Source organism: Mustela nigripes, chromosome 10, assembly GCF_022355385.1.
Source record: "Mustela nigripes isolate SB6536 chromosome 10, MUSNIG.SB6536, whole genome shotgun sequence".
Taxonomy (NCBI): Eukaryota; Metazoa; Chordata; class Mammalia; order Carnivora; family Mustelidae; genus Mustela; species Mustela nigripes.
Window position 1 is genome coordinate 18,766,864 of NC_081566.1, and position 19,443 is coordinate 18,786,306.

General features: G+C 37.5%; 1 protein-coding gene across 2 annotated transcripts in view; it reads left to right on the forward strand.

Moving 5' to 3' along the window:
* The window catches only part of DHX9 (DExH-box helicase 9), a 52,502-nt gene extending 33,474 nt beyond the window's left edge, over positions 1-19,028 (forward strand). For both annotated transcript variants that reach the window (XM_059412737.1, XM_059412738.1), the window contains 16 exons: positions 160-301; positions 749-831; positions 2,637-2,793; positions 4,980-5,080; positions 6,587-6,800; positions 6,981-7,075; positions 7,362-7,435; positions 8,585-8,737; positions 11,298-11,458; positions 12,210-12,321; positions 12,914-13,075; positions 13,167-13,294; positions 14,674-14,903; positions 15,259-15,374; positions 16,077-16,277; positions 18,435-19,028. In XM_059412737.1, coding sequence (XP_059268720.1) covers positions 160-301; positions 749-831; positions 2,637-2,793; positions 4,980-5,080; positions 6,587-6,800; positions 6,981-7,075; positions 7,362-7,435; positions 8,585-8,737; positions 11,298-11,458; positions 12,210-12,321; positions 12,914-13,075; positions 13,167-13,294; positions 14,674-14,903; positions 15,259-15,374; positions 16,077-16,277; positions 18,435-18,825 — 2,520 coding nt within the window. In that variant the 3' untranslated portion in view covers positions 18,826-19,028. The remainder of the gene's footprint in view (positions 1-159; positions 302-748; positions 832-2,636; positions 2,794-4,979; positions 5,081-6,586; positions 6,801-6,980; positions 7,076-7,361; positions 7,436-8,584; positions 8,738-11,297; positions 11,459-12,209; positions 12,322-12,913; positions 13,076-13,166; positions 13,295-14,673; positions 14,904-15,258; positions 15,375-16,076; positions 16,278-18,434) is intronic.
* The last annotated feature ends 415 nt before the right edge of the window (positions 19,029-19,443 follow it).

Here is a 19,443-nt window from a genome sequence, read left to right on the forward strand (position 1 = left end):
TTCGGAACTTTTTAAAAATGATCATTACTATTATTTTTTGTGTTGATTGCCGAGCTGGCGGTAGGACAGAGTTGCTACAGTAATTCAGTAACCCTAATAAGCAAATGTATCTGTAATTTTGCACCTTTTAGTCACTTTCTTTTTTCTTTTTTGTCTCAGCCCAGGAGAATAAGTGCAGTTTCTGTGGCTGAGCGGGTTGCCTATGAGAGAGGAGAAGAGCCCGGAAAAAGCTGTGGCTATAGTGTTCGATTTGAGTCCGTCCTTCCCCGTCCTCATGCCAGTATAATGTTTTGTACTGTCGGTAAGTAATTTGTTTTATTTTGGTCTTTGACTTGGAGTTTATATTGTATTATTTATGAAGAACCTTGGTAACAATGCAGAGTGGCTGGAAATAAGGAGCCAGTCTCAGAATTTTCGTTTCAGTAGAACTTACGGCACTTTTTCTCTAAATGGAGAACCTTATGTTACTACTGGTTTTTATAGCTTAGAGAAGATAAAATATGCTTAGGTTACCAGAGTTATGTCTTGTAATACTCTTTTTGTTGGATAAATGTGTTTCAGAACACAGTTACCTTTTAATAATTTGAATATATGGATTACTGTTTCTTCCCTAAAATGATGCTGGAGTTCTATTAACTGAAACGTAGTTGATTGCCTAAATGTTTGTTTTGTTACATATTTTTATACCTCCCTACTGTAGTCAACATAGAAACTCATCTCCAGTTGTTCTTTTCATTTCCTTTTCCAGGTGTGCTCCTACGAAAATTAGAAGCAGGCATTCGAGGAATCAGTCATGTAATTGTAGATGAAATACATGAAAGAGACATAAATGTAAGTAATTTGAGAGTAACTGTAAAGTACTAATGTTAATATTCTGAATTAAAAAATCAAAGTAGAATGTCTTCCCTTTTCCCACTTTTTATATCTTCTATCAAAATCAGGAACTTTAGTCACCAAGATACTGGATACCTGTTTTTAGCAAGGCAAATAAACCTTTTTTGCTTAGTTAAATGCACAGAATTCTAAAAGTCCTCTTGTTGAATATCGTTACGATGATCAGTAAAAGGTAGCATAATAGAGCAGCTGGACTGTTTGTGACTGAATCATTGATAGAATTTTAATCATTTTTCGTTGAACTGAAGATTAATCGGAGATAAATTTTTTAAGTTTTAAATTCAGCATAATTAGTAATATCTTTCTGGATGTTTGAAGCTCTGATCTTTTCAGATGTTAATTATGCCAAATTAGGAAAAAACTAGAATTTATTTCATAACTCTTTTTGGTCTTTGGCAAAATTTGTATACAATTACTATATAATTGTGTAGTTTAAAGGTTGGTAGTGTAAAGCTATGATTTTGTTTTTATGCCACTATTTTACATATCCAAACAAAGGTGTCCCTGAATAGGCAGTACGTCATTCAGACTATTACCAAGCCGCTTTTGCTCAAAACACTGATTAGAGGACCTTCTCTTAAGCTATATATATGTATAATGTATAGCTATATATATGTATATTTGTATAGCTATACTTTGACTTTATGGTTGAGCTAAAATGAATAAGAAAATTTGGTTTATTAGATAGTTTTTAAAATCTGAAATTTTTCAGTGAGGTAAAATTTTTTTGTCATTCAAAAATCTCTTGAAAACATGTTCTTTCTCTGATTAACTTAAAATGAAATGTTTCAGTATTATCTTCACTAGCATGGCAATATGCAAGTGTTTTTAGAGTTTATCCCGAATCTTACTGGAAACATCATGGATCATAATTATAATTTTCCTAAAAATAATAAGTGATTTTGGTCAGCTTTCCTGACAGGAAATATAGACTTGTCAGGTCTATGTAAATGTACTGCTCACAGTGAAAAATGAAAAATGAAAAAATGCCTTTTAGAAACTTTTTAATAGTCTCTTTCATATGAGCCTTATCCTATCCAACTTAGAGACCAATTATTATAAATAATAGGGAACAGGAATATTTAACAGTGTGGCTGGATGAAAAGGTTAATTACAAAAGTCAGTTATGTTTTATGTATTATTAAAAAACAGCTAGAAAACAACTCAAAAGATAACATTGCAATAGTCAGAAGGTCGAATACTTAAGAATAAATCAACCCTATAATTATCACTTCTCCCCCAAGCTTTTGTGTTGTTTGGTAGGTAGATGGGTACTTTATCTTATTAAGTTGTAACTGTTTTGGCCATTATTTCGTTTGAACCAAATAAGAACTTCCCAATATTTTTAAGATTAGCTTTTCAGGTGGATCGATAACTGAGTTTTGGTTCATCACGGCTGTCCCTCTTCCCTAGTTAAAGTTTGTATGACTACAAATACAAATTTGACTGGGAATTTTGAGATGAGTTCTTTGCTCTCATTAATTTTTTATTCCTCTCCCTTCTCCTACCTAAATAATACTCATTTTTAATCCCTGTTAAATTGTAGCTATTAGGCTGCAAATGCTCTTAAAAATACTACTCAATCCCGCAGTAACCCTTCATCTTACACTTCTGCAAGCCACCAAAGAAACTGAGTTTCATTGATTTCTGCATAACACAAGCAAACTGTTGGTCTAGTCTTTTACTAGCATGAACTTACACAGTTTTTGTTTTTTTTTTTTTTCATTTGTGTTTTTTAATAGACCGACTTCCTTTTGGTAGTGTTGCGTGATGTGGTTCAGGCTTATCCTGAAGTTCGCATTGTTCTCATGTCTGCTACTATTGACACCAGTATGTTCTGTGAATATTTCTTCAATTGCCCCATCATTGAAGTTTATGGGAGGACTTACCCAGTTCAAGGTAAATAGTTTGGAGGTAAGGTGGGAGGGTGAATTATGCATTGGACTTGGCATTTTCTTAATCTTGGAAATTGGAGTAATAGTTCAAAAGACATTTAAAATATAGGCCAAGGTAGAATATCAAATGCCTCATAGCATTCTTGGGCTTTTACTTAAGCAGAAGTGAGTACAATATGAAGAGCAGGAACAGGTTTCATCATTACTTGGGGAGTTGCCATATCCAGTAAGTTCCCTGCCTTTTCCTTATAGCAAAGATAACTTTCAGAATTACATACTGTCATGTGTAAATCATTATGGCCTGTAGATGTTTATGGGAAATACTATTAAAAAGTTTAAGCAGCCAGAGTCACATTACAAGAGAATCTTTCTTAGAGCCAGAGCAGGCATATGTTAAAATGACATTAAGGTGAGTGTGTCAGGATCAAGTATTTCTGAAAGGTAAGAGCTCCTTTACTTTCACTTTTCCCCCTTTTTAGGTTGATTTATACATTTTAGAGATTGCAAGTGTGCAGGAAGCCATGGGCCAACTAGAACAGGGGGAGCAGGTTGGGGAGAGGGCGAGCAGCAGACTCCCTGCCGAGTTCGAAGCCTGAGAAGCCTGAGGATAAGGGGCTTGATCTCCCCAGAGAACATGACCTGAACTGAAACCACACGTAGTTTGTTTAACTGACTGAGCCACCCAGGCACCCCACACCTTTACTTCAGAATATTTTATCACCATTTTTTAGGATAGTCCTTTAATAGTTTGGTTAAAAAAATGAATTCTACCATAAATTGAGGGCATGAAAATAAGCTAAAAAATTTGCTGTGTGGGTATGAAATAATAAATGGCTATGTCAGGACACTATTTTTTGAAATTCAGAACTAAGGGGAGCTCTATGACAAAAGCCAGTGAGGTTGTATCCTGTGAAGGTACAGGTTGACAGTTGTAAAGCTATTTACATGTGTATTGAGATTGAAGAAATAATTAAGTGGATGGCAGGTAGTGGAGCCAGGTTTATATTGGAGTGAGAGGTGATAGCTAAGTAGGAGGGAAGGCTTGAATGAGCCATGTAGTATATGATAACTTCTGGAAACATCAGTAAGAAGTCATGTTACAAGTGAATCGATACAGAAATAATTACAAATATGTATGGATACATGGGTGAGTATGCTTGCATATATTTCTTAGCTCTGTCTGCCGACCACAGTGATGGAGACAGAGGGACACAGGAGCCAACCTGAAAGAGCTGGAATAATTTGAACAAAAATAAATAAAGTAACATAGTATGGATTATAACCCTAAGGATAAAATAAATATCCATGAGTCCATATGGTTGTTGAATAAATAAATGGGTAATAAAGACACATCTCTTGTATGGAATAATTCCAAAAAAATTATAGAGATACTCTCCCTCTTACCTTAAAAAAGTAAGGCTTATCTCCCTGTCCCTTGAGTGTCTCGTGCTTCTGTGGAGTATGGAAAGGGAGAAACAACAATAACTTCACAGTGACTTGGAGTATACTTGTATACTCTCGTATGTATTGTTGCAGTAACTTGGAGGAACTTGACAAATACCACTTTAGGTGAACAAGTTTAACATCATTAGTGATGAGTCCTACTGGTTGTATGTACCCTTGATACAATGTGAAGAGTAGCACTTTGGGACTCAGCATATAGAGGGGGGAATTGTTACAGATCATTAGAACTATAGATTATGAGACATTTCTGGGCCCAGCTTAGAACCCCAGGAATATAATTGGTCAGCAGATACTCCAGTTTTCCTGATGTAAGAGTCCTAACTAAAGGGAACCCATTTTATGTGTACATCCTGGTGGAGGAAGGATGGACTGTGGTACATTACTGTATTCACATTCTTTCTTTCCTTGTGGGAGGGTACAGCACAGTACATGTACCCTGTGGGCATTCCACATATGTTTGATTGAGTATTGTATATTGAGGATGCCCTGTCTTGCTTGGTGGGAACATGTAGGAGAGATACCTCACCTTCCTTCAAGGCCCAAGAGATTGGGACACTGAGTTTGGAAAAAAGAGGTTAATTATTATCACTGGAATTCCTTGCTAGTTATGAAGAATCAGTTAGGAGGTTATTAAGGTCGTTTTGAGTTATGAATTAGAAAATGAGTTTTGAAGACATCTCCATTCTGAATGTTGATAGTACTCACCTGACTGGATTGTCTTGGCAGAATATTTTTTGGAAGACTGTATTCAGATGACCCACTTTATTCCTCCACCAAAGGACAAGAAGAAGAAGGATAAGGAAGATGATGGTGGTGAGGATGATGATGTAAGTGAATCTTCATGGAAAGTTTTCATTGTTATTGTCGTAAACAGAATGATTTTTGTAAAAACATGTAATGAATTAGCATTATAGAAACATTTTTTAGGGCACCTGGGTGGCTCAGTGGGTTAGGCCTCTGCCTTCAACTCAGGTCATGATCTCGGGGTCCTGGGATCAAGCCCCATATTGGGCTCTCTGCTCAGCAGGGAGTCTGCTTCCCTTCCTCCCTCTCTGCTTCTCTGCCTACTTGTGATCTCTCTGTCTGCCAAATAAATACATAAAATCTTAAAAAAATAAAAGAAAAAAAATTTTTTTTAAGTAACTACGATGTAGTTGATGTATTTTACTCCAAAGGAGTCTGTATTCAGTGATAAGCTCTTTTCATACCACAAGTTAAGTCATTAAAAGAAAAAGGAGGAAAAAGTAATATGTTTAGAGGCCATATGTGGTTAGAAAGAAGTCCCATTTTGCAGGGGTTTGTTTTCCTTAGATCACGGTATCTGGCAAGCTGGTAGAAAGGCAAAATCTTATGCCCCATTCCAGATCTACTAAATCAGAATGTACATTTGACCAAAGTCTCCATGTGATCCGTATGTACAATAAAGTTTTCAAAGCAGCAGCTATTCTCCTAGATTAGAGAGTCTTTGTGTGATGACTTTATCAGATGGAGGGTATTAAACCAGGGAGTTAGAAGGGATTTCTTAAGAAGAAAGAGAAAAAAAGTGACACTTAACTTTGAGATTTGGACAAATGATAATGTAAAAATGCATCTTATATCTGAAACTTTGAACGGAATAAATACTGTAAAACAGCAATACAGGATTTGATAGGAAATAAGCTGGAATATTTTTAATCAGTAAGAGGATATAAATGAATAGCAACTAGAAAGTTTATCAGGCAGAAAAAAGACCAGTTGTAATAACAACTTTCTTCTTACTGAAGGCTTGGTTTAGCACTGATTTTAAGGCAGACTTTTTAGTAAATACAGACCACATTATTTTAGAAATAGATGATCAGATGAGCTGCCAGCAGGACACTCATTTAAGAGTTAAAGAACTTCATATTTGGTATAAGATGAGTCTGGGAATTACACAAGGAGGTGTTGTATATAGGTAAAGTAATTATGGTAATTGATGCACGGGACCATTGGAGCAGTTCATTAACCAGTGAGGAGAATATTTTTGAGAGACCAATGGGGTAAAGCGTTAAGAAAGAAATATACTTGGTGGAAGGAGCCATTAGAAGTTTCAGAGTCAAATTTTTAAGAGTTTGTGCTTGAATTTTAGATATTGCCTGTGGGAAATATTGGTCCTGAGGAAAATTAAGTATCTCAATACGTAGTAGGTTCTACATTTTTAGAAATTAAATTTCTTCTGTATGTCAGATATGACTAATCAACTAGAATTAATAAGGACATTAGGTGTTATTTGAATGTTAAGGACAAATTTAAGAGACAACTTGTGACTTGTAATCATTAAGACAATTGAAAATACATCTCCCTGTTTTCTGCAGGCAAATTGCAACCTCATCTGTGGTGATGAATATGGTCCAGAAACAAAGATGAGCATGGCTCAGTTGAATGAAAAAGAAACCCCTTTTGAACTCATTGAAGCTCTTCTTAAGTACATTGAGACCCTTAATGTTCCTGGAGCTGTGTTGGTTTTTCTGCCTGGCTGGAATTTAATTTACACTATGCAGAAGCATTTGGAGATGAATCCACATTTTGGTATGTGTCTTTAAATTCTCACATATTTGACTGTGAAAAAATGAATATATTTGCTTGTGCTTTGCCAGCATGTGAAAACAAAATGTAGTATTGTGTCAGTATTTGGATAAAAATACACGTAGTATAGAGCAGTTTTAAAATAGACTATTTTTAGACTTTAACCTTTCCTTATTGTTATAGGGAGCCATCGGTATCAGATTCTACCTCTGCATTCTCAGATTCCTCGAGAGGAACAGCGCAAAGTATTTGATCCGGTACCAGCTGGAGTAACCAAGGTAAGTAGTAAACATTTACACTTATGGGGCTGGAAGTTACATAGATCTTAAATACTACAGCCTTCAGGGAACGACCCCCCCAAGTTATAGTCCAGCTAAATTGAGGAGGGAAAGAAGGCGTCTTCTCTTCCTGAGCTTAGTAAGTTTTTCATTAGTCGGGTGGTGAGTGATTTTTTTAAGGCTCCTGGAATTATCTTGACACTTGTTACATAAGCAAATCCTTCTCTTAAGTGCATAACAGGAAAATATTTTCTGAAGTATAATTTTTCTTGATATTTCTTCACAGGTTATTTTGTCCACAAATATTGCTGAGACTAGCATTACCATAAATGATGTTGTTTATGTCATTGACTCCTGCAAGTAAGTTTCCAAGGAACCTATTTGCCTAGAATAAATCTTAATAATGTTCCATGTAGTATTTAGTATCAGGTAACAGAATCAAAATCACCCTTTTTTTTTTTTTGAAGTCCTGTGTTCTCTAAATTATTGTGTACTGTATATACTGGGTTACAGGCTAATTAGTAATTCTTGATGTTGATTTATCACAAGTCATGGTAGAAAGTTGACAAGGCTTGACCCTTGTAATTTCTGAGTTTCCCACCACTCTTGTCTGCTTATATTTGCTCATTTCTCATTAGGTGTTTCTATTGATCACAGCCATACAGTGACTCATACTGTTTAGTTTATTAAGATGGGCAATATTTATCTTACAACAAATACCTATCTACGGGACATTTACTTAAGAATTAAGAGTTCGTATTTGTATATAATGAGCCTGGGAAATACACGAGGATGCATTGTGTACAGATAAAGTCCACAATTACATGGTAACTGATATCCAGGACAGGAAAGGCAAAGCTTTGTTATATCTGGCTAGCTTGTGCCCCATGTCTTCTCTACATAGTCCCTCCACTTCCCTGGCAATTGCCAGTGCCCGTTGCAGGGAGTGGTAACTAGCACGCAGCTCCCCTGTGCCAGCTCCAGTCGTAGTGCCAGCTGCCCATGTGGAATGTTGAAGGACTGTGAGGTTGTTTAGGGGTTTGGCAGGACTGTGAGGGCACTGCTTGGTGAGGTCATCAACTTTTAGATCATAGATAGCCTGGAAGTTATACTCTTTGGGATAGACTTGGGTTGAATAATTACTCTGTACTCTCATGTATGTGGCAAATCCTGTTTGAATGCTTTTCATTCATTAATTCACTTAATGTTTATAAATAAAAACTCTATGAGGTCAGTAAGAGTATTACAGCCATTTTCAGATGAGGAAAATGGAGCACAGAAAGGTTAGTAACCTGGCCAAGACCGTCGGCTGGAAAGTGGCACGGGTGTGTTGTTACTGCCTCTTAGGAGGTTGACAACTCAGAGGGTGTGGTCAGATTCTTCTGGTGCTGTTCACAGGCTTTATGTCGGCACAGCTACCTGGAAAGCATCCATCCCTTAGCAGAAATACGATAGTTATGTACCGGTGGTACGTGTGAGTCTTAGAATTAGCCACTGTTTCCTATTTAGGCAGAAAGTGAAGCTCTTCACTGCCCACAACAATATGACCAACTATGCTACAGTATGGGCCTCCAAAACAAACCTTGAGCAGCGGAAAGGACGAGCTGGCCGCGTGCGGCCTGGATTCTGCTTTCACCTGTGTAGTCGAGCTCGTTTTGAGAGGTAAGACCCAATTCTTGAATAAAGACTGCAGATTTGTTTCTTCACCCCTTCATAGAGTACATTCCCTGTTGCCCCCATCCTGCTATGAACTTAAACTCAGAGCACATCAGTGCCTCAAGTTACACATATTGTAGGATAGATAACCTGGCTTAAATAAAAAGATTGTGGCAAGAGTGAGGGGCGCCTGGATGGCTCAGTTGGTTAAGCAACTGCCGTCATCTGCTCAGGTCATGATCCTGGAGTCCCTGGGATCAAGTTCTGCATCAGGCTCCACTTCTCCCACTGACCTCTTGCCTCTCGTGCTCTCACTCTCACACTCTCACATTCACTGTCTCCCTTTCTCAAGTAAATAAATAAAATCTTTTTTTAAAAAAAGATTGTGGCAAGAGTGAAATTGTCGATGATGGCATGTTTGCTCCTGATTTTCTGATTATTACTGATCTTTTAAAGGGAGGCTATATGGACATTATTTTAGTTCCACTTATATCACTTTAGGATTACTGATATTTATGGAATGGTTAACTTCTGGGAAAATACATTTAAAAAATAGTTTTGTATTTACAGAAAATTTCCCCTCCCACCCCTCCCCCAGTGTTAACACATCACTGTCTCTCAGAGGATCCTCCTCCTATGCCTGAGAAATAGAGGGCATGATTTGTATAAGGAAACTAAAACTTAAGGCACTTAGCTGACTTTTCCAGGACTGAAATCCAAGTCTGTTAATACCTTGTCCAATTCCATTTTTACTGTATGTCTGTTGGGGAATGTTTGTGTTTGGGACTTTCTTGGTTAAAAAAAAAAAGTCCTTATCTCTGTGAATTACAGATGTAAGATGCATAGTTACGTGTTTCTGGATATCCACATGGGTGCGTTAGCTTTAACCAATTGACCAAAAGATAGAGTTAGGGATTTTATACATGTGTGTATTTATCACAGTGAAGTGTTGTGCGACAGACTTAATTTAGGTGACCACATGTATATAATGCACTGCAGAAAAACCAAGGAAACGTTGATTTGCTTTTATACTGGTAAGTTAGGGCTCTCTGATAATTGTAAATGTCAATTTATTTGAGCATCAGAAGTTAGCTCAGGAGACTGGCTGCAACATTTGGGAGATAGCTACTTTTTAAAGGTTAGATTGTCCCCTGAACTAAAGAAACAAGTTCTGTACTCTAACATCTTATAGTGAAAGCCATCTACTAATTAATGGCACGAATAGACCTATAATGAAGGATTTTTGTTGTTTTCTCTATACGATGAGGAACAGATAATGCTGTCTTCATTTATGTAAATCTTGTTTAAGCTGACCTAAGTCTTGCCAGAGGTGTTGGAATCATCTCTAAATGGGTCCCATGAATCCTCATCATGAATAGTGTATAGCCAATAAGTCTGAATTAAGAAATTTAGAACATAGGCACCTAGGGTGCCTGTGTAGCTCTGTCGGTTAAGCATCTGACTCTTGATTTTGGCTCAGGTCTCAATCCTGAGGGTTATGATTTTAAGCACCCCACCACCCCGCAAAATGTAGAGTCCTGGATTTTAATACTGTTTGTATCTATTCTGTCACATAACCTAAATATTTACACTCTGTAGGTCTCTGTTTCCCCATTTTGTAAAATGAGGTGAAATTATTTAACTTTCTGTGCTCCTTCAGTTGAAAATGAAAGATAGCATAATGCCAAACACAGGATTTGTTTGAGAACTAAATGAGTTAATATTGTAAAATACTGAGAACAATACTTGGCACATGGTAAGCTCCCAGTAAATATAACCTATTATCATTGTTAATATTAATTTGTAATAGAAATTTTATTATTAAAATTTTTAAGGGTTAGATGATCTGTAAAATCCTTTTTGGTAGCACTAGATTTTATGAACCAGGACAGGAAGGTGATGTGGGAATGTTAATACTGGCCCAAATCTCCACAGAAAGTCTTACTACCATTTTTCAGGGTGGGGGAGGTGTTTGTTTTTGAGTATAGTTGACATCTGATGTTACATTAGTTTCAAGTGTACAAAATAGTGATTCAACAACTCTGTACCTTAATCTGTGCTTCCCACCAGTGTAGCTACCATCTGTTACCACACAGCACTTTTATAGTACTATATTCTCTGTGTAACTTTCATTCTTCTGACTTATTCATTCCATGATTAGAAGTCTATATCTTCCCCTCCCCTTCACCCATTTTTGCCTGTCTCCTCACCCTGTCCCCTCTGCTGTATCTAGCCACTGTTTTTAACCCATGTTTGTCAGCAGGCAAGACCCAAAGAAATTAATAGGTACGGGTAATAACAGTAAGGATTTGGGATAATTTTTCATTTTCCTTCACCCTCAGATAAAAATATCATCAAGCTATAATTGTAAAATCATAAACCACTGCTTATGCAATTAAGAGGGTCTTGTCTAAAGAGTCTTTATAGTAAATACAAAACATTCTTTGATAATTGTAAAAGGATGAGGGAAGGACAGCTATATAAACCTGATTATCTCTGCAAAGATTTCATTAAACAGATGTGTATATACAGAGTGGATGGTTATTTTATGCTTTATTTCACTTAGGCTCGAAACCCACATGACACCTGAGATGTTCCGAACACCATTACATGAAATTGCTTTGAGCATAAAACTTCTGCGTCTGGGAGGAATTGGACAGTTCCTGGCCAAGGCGATTGAACCGCCGCCTTTGGATGCTGTGATCGAAGCAGAGCACACTCTTAGAGGTACCTAAAATACAGACCTACCTAACAACGTGTTAATTGTGCCATTTGTCTTGTCCTGACAACTAGCATGTAACTGATGAGTCAGGATACAAGCAGCAGGCTGTGGGAAGTCTTCCAGTGTTGCCTTACATACTTGGTGTGGTCGGTTTTATAAAATGAGGTAAGAAAGGGCTAAGACAGGTCTTCTTTTGGTAAAAAATGTCATTTATTAACCAATATTTAGCGATCAGAATATGAGTTAATCATGATACAGTCTTTTATCTGTAAAAACATTTGTTTGTGTTTTCTAATCTTGTCGTAGAAGGGGTGTGATATCATGGGAAAAACTAAGAGCATTGTCCAGGGGAATCTGATTTTGAATTTTGAATCTAGTGTTCATCTGCTGTGTGAACTTTTGGACTTTTACTGTCCAGATTTCATTTCTCTAAAAATTATCAGTAGATGATATCAGACTTATTAGGGGATATGTACTTATGCTGTTACTTTAGTTTTTGTATGTATAGAGTTTGCGTGGACTATTCAGTTTACAATCTACAGGGCCTAATTCTAGTACTTGCTTCCTATCAGGTGCTCCAGAATTTGGTTTTGTTGTGTTTTTGAGTGAGGAGAATTGTTGGCTATGGGCTTGGTGCTGGCAGTTGGTTTCACAGATAATGAAAGCTTAACCTGTAAAAAAGTGTTTCATCTTTGCCTCAGTTAAAAGGGGGTGTTTGTTACTATTTCTGCTCACAAAGAAATAATCTCCCCACAGAACTTGATGCATTAGATGCCAATGATGAGTTGACTCCTTTGGGACGAATCCTGGCTAAACTCCCCATTGAGCCTCGTTTTGGCAAAATGATGATAATGGGATGTATTTTCTAGTAAGTGCTTTGTATTATTGCTGATACTTAAATGGTAGAACAATTTGAGAATCTTATTCCCCTCCCCATAAAAACAGGATGGGCTCAGAAGAAAAAATTAAATTCTTACATATAGAAGTGGCATACTTCAGATACTAAGGAAAGAATGAAATGGGAAGACTGCATGGTTCCAGTAAATGGACAGCTGGGTCTAACTTGTGGGGAAAGCACAAGTTTCTCAACAGAATTGCAGTTCGTCTCAGGAGCATAAGTAGTTGTCTTTGAAAGAAAAATAGCACTAGGAAAACAGGTATTTTATCAGGAAATTTTGAAGATTAGAGATTTGAGAAGATGGGAAAGAGAATAAGGAAAGGAAAATAAAATACTTGGTCATAATTTATGCTAAATATATGTCCGTTAATATCAAAGCTCCTTATTTATTTTTCCCTTTCCGCCTCTGAAGAGTGCAGCTGTAAAAGTACTTTGTTGAGCCAGTCTCAGTGCTAATAAAGGGATATCATAGCCAGTGAAGACTCTGGCCCACAGTGACAGTATTGCTCGTGAACTGCTGGAACAAGAGTGTGAAAAGACTGAATTTTCTTGTCTATTTCAGCGTGGGAGATGCTGTCTGTACCATCTCTGCCGCCACCTGCTTTCCAGAGCCTTTTATTAGTGAAGGAAAGCGACTCGGTTATATTCATCGAAATTTTGCCGGAAACAGATTTTCTGATCATGTGGCCCTTTTATCAGTCTTCCAAGCTTGGGATGATGCTAGGTATGGGTTTGAAAGAAGAAAGTTGTAAGATGTGAGAACTGTCTCGAGTTTTTAATGTATTAGAGAATGATTGTTTATTAATCTATTTTAGAATGGGTGGAGAAGAAGCAGAGATACGCTTTTGTGAGCACAAAAGACTCAATATGGCTACACTGAGAATGACCTGGGAAGCCAAAGTTCAGCTCAAAGAGATTCTGATTAATTCTGGATTTCCAGAAGGTAGGACTCTCACATTGTAAAGCTCTATCAAGTGACATTTATGTAGCACATGCACTTGGCAGTGCAGGGTATTTTAGCTTCAGACTTCAGACCCTGTGCTTTTTCTGTGATAATCAGATTTTCACATTTATTCATTCTTTTAAAAAAAGATTGAAAAGGAAGCAAAAGGTTGTGATGCTCAAATTGTAACCTGCTACACAGATGATTAATACATGTTTTAAGAATTGTGCTACCTTGAGATGTTTAGTTTTTTTTTTTTTTTAATCTCTTATCTTATGAAGAACAGGTGTAGCTTTTAGCAGTTGTAGAATAAGCAGTTTGTTGAATAACCTCAAATAGTGGTTTGTGAAGTGATTGATCATTCTGCCCACATGTTCATGTTTAGACGTGAAATTTACCGTGTTAAATTTTAAGTGCCTTTAAGTAAGGTTTTAGTGTGCCGGGAAATAAGATGGCTTGGATAATGTGATGAAGAGACTATTATCTAGCTGTTTATTTCTTATATTAGTTGAGCTATTGAACTTGTGTTCTCCAGCTAGATTAAAATTCCTAAAATTGGGAATTTGAGCACATAACCAGAAAGAGCTATGTAGTTGAGGGACAGAGTATAGTTGGGCAAGATGGCAGATTTTAAAAGGATATGATCTAAATAACTTACAGACAAAATGTTTTCCTCTGTTGTAAACCAAGTTTGTAGTTTTTTATCAAAATCAAGGAAGAAGGAAGGACATATTTTGTATGCTAGAATCCTCACAATAATCCTGAGATAAAGGTATTGTTACCTTGTTTCATAGAAGAGAAAACTAACAAAGAAGTTTAAATTACTGTACCAGGTTCGTTCGGAGTTGGTAAGGAGTTAGGAGGTGGTAAGATTAGAACTCAGGTTTGTCCAGCACAGAATATGTCCATGCTCTTAGTGGTCACGGTCATACTTCCCAAATCATGATGAGAAATACTCCTAAAGCATAGTCTGGGTAAAAATATTAGCTCTCATCCAGTGGGCTCCCCTTGGATTGTCGCTCCATCTTTAGAAAGAACAGCTGTTTAGGAACAGCAGATGGAATACTTTGTTTACCTATTGGTTAACTCACTCGGTGTGTAGATGATTAATGGGGGGTTGGGGGAGGTAGAGAGGTATCTGGGGTGCCTTTTTGTCTTAAGTAATCACTCCAGGCTTGTGTTGTGGCTGAGTCTAAAAGAGAATGCAAGTATTTTAGTCTTCTTGTGGTGGAGACTCTGCAGAATTTCTCCTTGAAATTAATCTGGGTGCAAGAAAGGTGAGAAAGAGTCAGTTGTCCTAATAAGATCTCTTAACTAGTTTAAATGCAATATGAAGATTAGCCAGATAATCTGATACTTTTATGCCATTCCTCTTACAGATTGCTTGTTGACGCAAGTGTTTACTAACACTGGACCAGATAACAATTTGGATGTTGTTATCTCTCTCCTGGCTTTTGGTGTGTACCCTAATGTGTGCTATCATAAGGAAAAAAGAAAGATTCTCACCACTGAAGGGCGTAATGCCCTTATCCACAAGTCGTCTGTTAATTGTCCTTTTAGCAGCCAAGACATGAAGTACCCATCTCCCTTCTTTGTATTTGGTGAAAAGGTAAGAAGAAGAAGGGAAAAAAAAGTTTCAGTTTAGAAAAATTCATGTTGCGGGACCTTCATGGGCTCAGTACGTTAAATATTTGACTTTGGATTTGGCTCAGGTCATGATCTTAAGTCCCCTTTTTTAGGATCTGTGCTGAGCATGGAGCCAGCTTGAGATTCTCTCCCTTTCCCTCTGCCCCTTACCACCCACCAACAAGGAAAAACTTAGTTGAAAATCTACATTGTCGTTACTTAATGTGCAGTGGGAACATGAGTTTTAATTTTTGAAACATAGTTCATTATCATTATATGGCCATGGATTGGCAGCTGGGATGTCATCTGTTTCTTCTTGCCTCTTTTTTTGTCTACAGATTCGAACCCGAGCCATCTCTGCTAAAGGCATGACCTTAGTCACTCCTCTGCAGTTGCTTCTCTTTGCCTCCAAGAAAGTCCAGTCTGATGGGCAGATTGTGCTTGTAGATGACTGGTATGGATTTTCAGATGTGAACTCCAAACTGCATTCTTAGAATTGAGGTCTGATAGGGTTCATCTGTTAATCTAACTTAATTTGTGAGATAAACATGACAAATTTCATGACATAAATGAGATTTTATAACATTGTCTTTTCTTGGAGAATGGTATATCTTGGTAGTATAGTTCATACTCAGTGGTAAGTCATACTGGTGGAAACAAATGCATTAGGGATTGAAGCCACTCTGCCCCCATGCATACTACCCTAGGGCATTGGAATTTAACTGGAACTTGGGTCCTCCTTTTATAAACTCTGTTGGTTAGAGACTACTGGTAAGCCTGTAGTAACCACCTGACAAAAATGTAATAGATCTTAGTGACCCGTCAGTAGGCTCAGTTGTATTCCCGAAAACTCCAGCAAAGTGAGTCTCGTCTTTCATTCTTTTATTGGAAGCTGAGTGATCTGTATTGTTAACAGTATTTTGCTTGATAGACTTCCTGGTTTACAGTACATGCCAGTAGCCAGCTGTGTGTTTTAAGAAGTTAGTGTAAGACTCTTACCATTCTTCGTACCTGTGATTCCCTAAGTCTGGGGAGTTAAAAGTATTAGTACTTAGAAGTTAAATTTATTCCATCACTTACCGTGTGTGAAATTGAGAGACAGTGGTCTTTTGCTGTATGTACCTTTCTTGTACTTTATCGTTTTTCTCTGTTTTAGGATCAGACTGCAAATCTCTCATGAGGCTGCTGCCTGCATCACTGCTCTCCGGGCGGCCATGGAGGCTCTGGTTGTTGAAGTAACCAAACAACCTAATATCATCAGCCAGTTGGACCCTGTAAATGAACATATGCTAAATATGATCCGCCAGATCTCTAGGCCCTCAGCTGCTGGTATCAACCTCATGATTGGCAGTACACGGTGAGTACACAGTAACTTCTCCTTGAACCAAGCAGAAGATGGTGACCTTTGCTGGCCTAAAATTCCCATAGTCAGCTGATAGAGGCCTTGTTTATTTAAGTTAGAATTCTAGACAAACATTGAATATGGAATTTAATTCTGGTTAAAACACAGAGAAAGAAGGATGTTACTAACTTTTATCTCTGTTAATAGTATATCAGCGCATGTTGGAGATTGAAAGGGACCTTGAAAGTACAAAGTCCAGGGTGGGTCACATGACAGGAAAGTGACAGAGCCTAGACGGTTCTCTTTCCACAGTTCTGTTTTGTCATCTTTAATGAAAATATGTTGATGGGCTAAATAGTTGCTTCTTCAAATGAAAAGCCTCAAGGTTTATCTTAGTAGGGAAATATAAGAATATGACTGTCTTAAAGATGAATAAAATTTCTCTTAATTCTTAGAATGTTTTATTTGGTTTGCTTTTTTCCACATTTTTAATCTTTCTTTGCTCACAATTCTTTATTTGGAAATATTTGATAGTTGCAGAGAAGACAGAAGAGGAGAACAGTAAACACTCATATAGTCCTATAACTTAAACTCACTAATTGTGAGCATTATGTGACACTTCGTTTCGTACATGTGTGTGCACACACATACTTCCTTTTTCTTAATCATTTGTGACTAAGTTGCAGAGGTTATGACATTTTACATCCGTATATTTCATGTGTCTTTTAAGCACATAGCTATAATACCATGATCACAGCCCCAAAATTTAAGCGTTTAACAACACTGTCTAATACACATATTAAAATTTTTCTAATTATCCAAAAATATTCTTTAATTTCCCTTTTAAGGATCATTTACTGCTTTCAGTTGTAAACTGTTAATAATTTTAATATATAGAACTAGAATTCATGAAACATTCTGGGTCCCATTTTGCTATAAACGATTTACTTTTTAAATTTTATTAATCATACAAATAGTATTCATTGTGTGCCAGGCACTGTGCTAAGTGCTTTTCTGATACTAACTCATTTTAATATTTGATCTCTCTATGATGTGGGTAGCTCTTGTCTGCTTTAATCTGAATAAGGAAACTGGCACAGAAGTTAAGACTCAAGGCCATATGGCTAGTGAATGGTGGGACCGGATTCAAACTAAGGCAGTAATGGCTCCTGAAACAGTGCTGTTATTTATTCTGCTCTACCTTGGTTTTCCAGTGGGTTAAATTATATAGGAGAATTATTGAGGAGTCTTCAAAAAAAAAAAAAAAAATGTCATAGGCAGATACAAATGTGGTGCTCATATATATTTAGAAGAGATTACTTTTGGCAGGAGGGGTGGTGATTAAGAAGGCTTCACATGTAATCTGCTCTGTGAAGGACCAAAGTCCAGAACCTAGAAAGTATGGGATAAATATAGGAAAGCGTTTAGGATGCGTGAATATAACCGTGGCTTGCGTTGCATTAGGGAGAATTGAAATGGGGAGGCGTAGATTAGGCAAGTTTGCAGGACCATTAGTAGGAAGAATTGGTAATGGATTGAAATGGGGGGAGCAGGGCAGTGAAGGAGTGAAGACAGATCCCGGCTGTATTTCTGACTGGGACAGCTGCTGAATACACAGTGCTAGGCTCTGTAAGAAAAGCTGCGTAGGAAGAATAAGCAGTTTGGGGTATGCGGAGTTAGCGTTGTTAAGTGAGACATCTTGATTCAAGCAGTTTTTCATTACCCCTCATTTTCTTTGTTTGCCACATGGAACATTTATGTGTAAACAAACCACCACTGGCATGGTTCAAAAAATGTATTTCAGAGTTAATGTAGGCACATACCTGGTGATAAAGATTAAATAACATTGCCAACTCCAAGAGCCTCTTCCTTACATGTTACTGCTTTTGTAGGATGCTGCGTAGCTGAGGCTCAGTGAAAGCAAACCCTCCATACTGCCAAATGGAAGATTTTTGAGAATGAACCAGAAAGAACTTTAGAAAAACAGACGGTTACAGTCGATGCATTGTGTAGCTACTATGGAGTAACAGATTTATTTCATTTTAGTGTATATTTGTGCACCTGGCTTCATTTTCTTTATGTATTAAATTTTCAAATAGGATTGTTTATATTTTATGACCAGTTGAGCTGTATTAAGGATCCTTTGCTGAAGATTTTGTACTTTTCTCCTAGGTATGGAGATGGTCCACGTCCTCCCAAGATGGCTCGCTACGACAATGGAGGTGGATATAGACGGGGAGGTTCTAGTTACGGGGGTGGAGGCTATGGCACAGGAGGCTATGGAGGGGCTGGAGGCTATGTTGGTAGCGGAGGCTACGGCGGCGGTGGTGGCGGCGGCGGCGGCAGCGGCTATGCTGGTGGCTCCAACTCCTACCGCGGAGGCTATGGCGGAGGCTACAGAGGAGGTGTTGGCGGTGGCTATAGAGGTGGCTCCGGAGGAGACTTCAGAGGGTCGAGTGGAGGAGGCTACAGAGGAACGGGGGGATTCCAGCGAGGGGGTGTTAGAGGGGGCTATGGGAGTGGTTATTTTGGACAAGGAAGGGGGGGAGGTGGTGGCTATTAAAACTTGTTATGTCAGTGCCTATGCATAGACAGTTTAAAAAAAAAAATGCATGCTACCTGTTTTCCCAAGTTGTTTATTTGATGCCAGTAAGTAAACCCATTTTCCACCCATTTTGTGGCTCATTATAGTTTAAGGAAACCAAGCATATAGATAACATTAGTGCTTTTGTTTATATTATGTAAAATACACTGATTCTAAAACTACCACAGTTTGTATTTTTTCTTTAAGGAGTAAAGATATGCCTTTAAAATTAACTTGATATTTTCTTGGCTTTAGTTTAATACAATAGAAAATAAAAGTATTATACCAAATACTGGCCATGTAGTTCATTGTTGACATTACACGTCATGTTGTTGACGTTATTCTGTTACTTTTAGTATTTAGAATAAATAGCCTTGAAATAGAATTCTTCTTCCAGTAAATACTGGCCAGTGCACAATTTCACATGGACCTCTACCCCTTAATAAAACTTGATCTAGGGCTGAACATTTTTATTTTTTCCCAGCTTTGTCTTTGAGAAATCTAAGACCAATGTAAGCATTCTCTTTTTTAAGTTTGCAGTTGAAAATTAATTTGAATTAGACCTAAAAATTAACCCACAAAATTCTTGAATTAAGG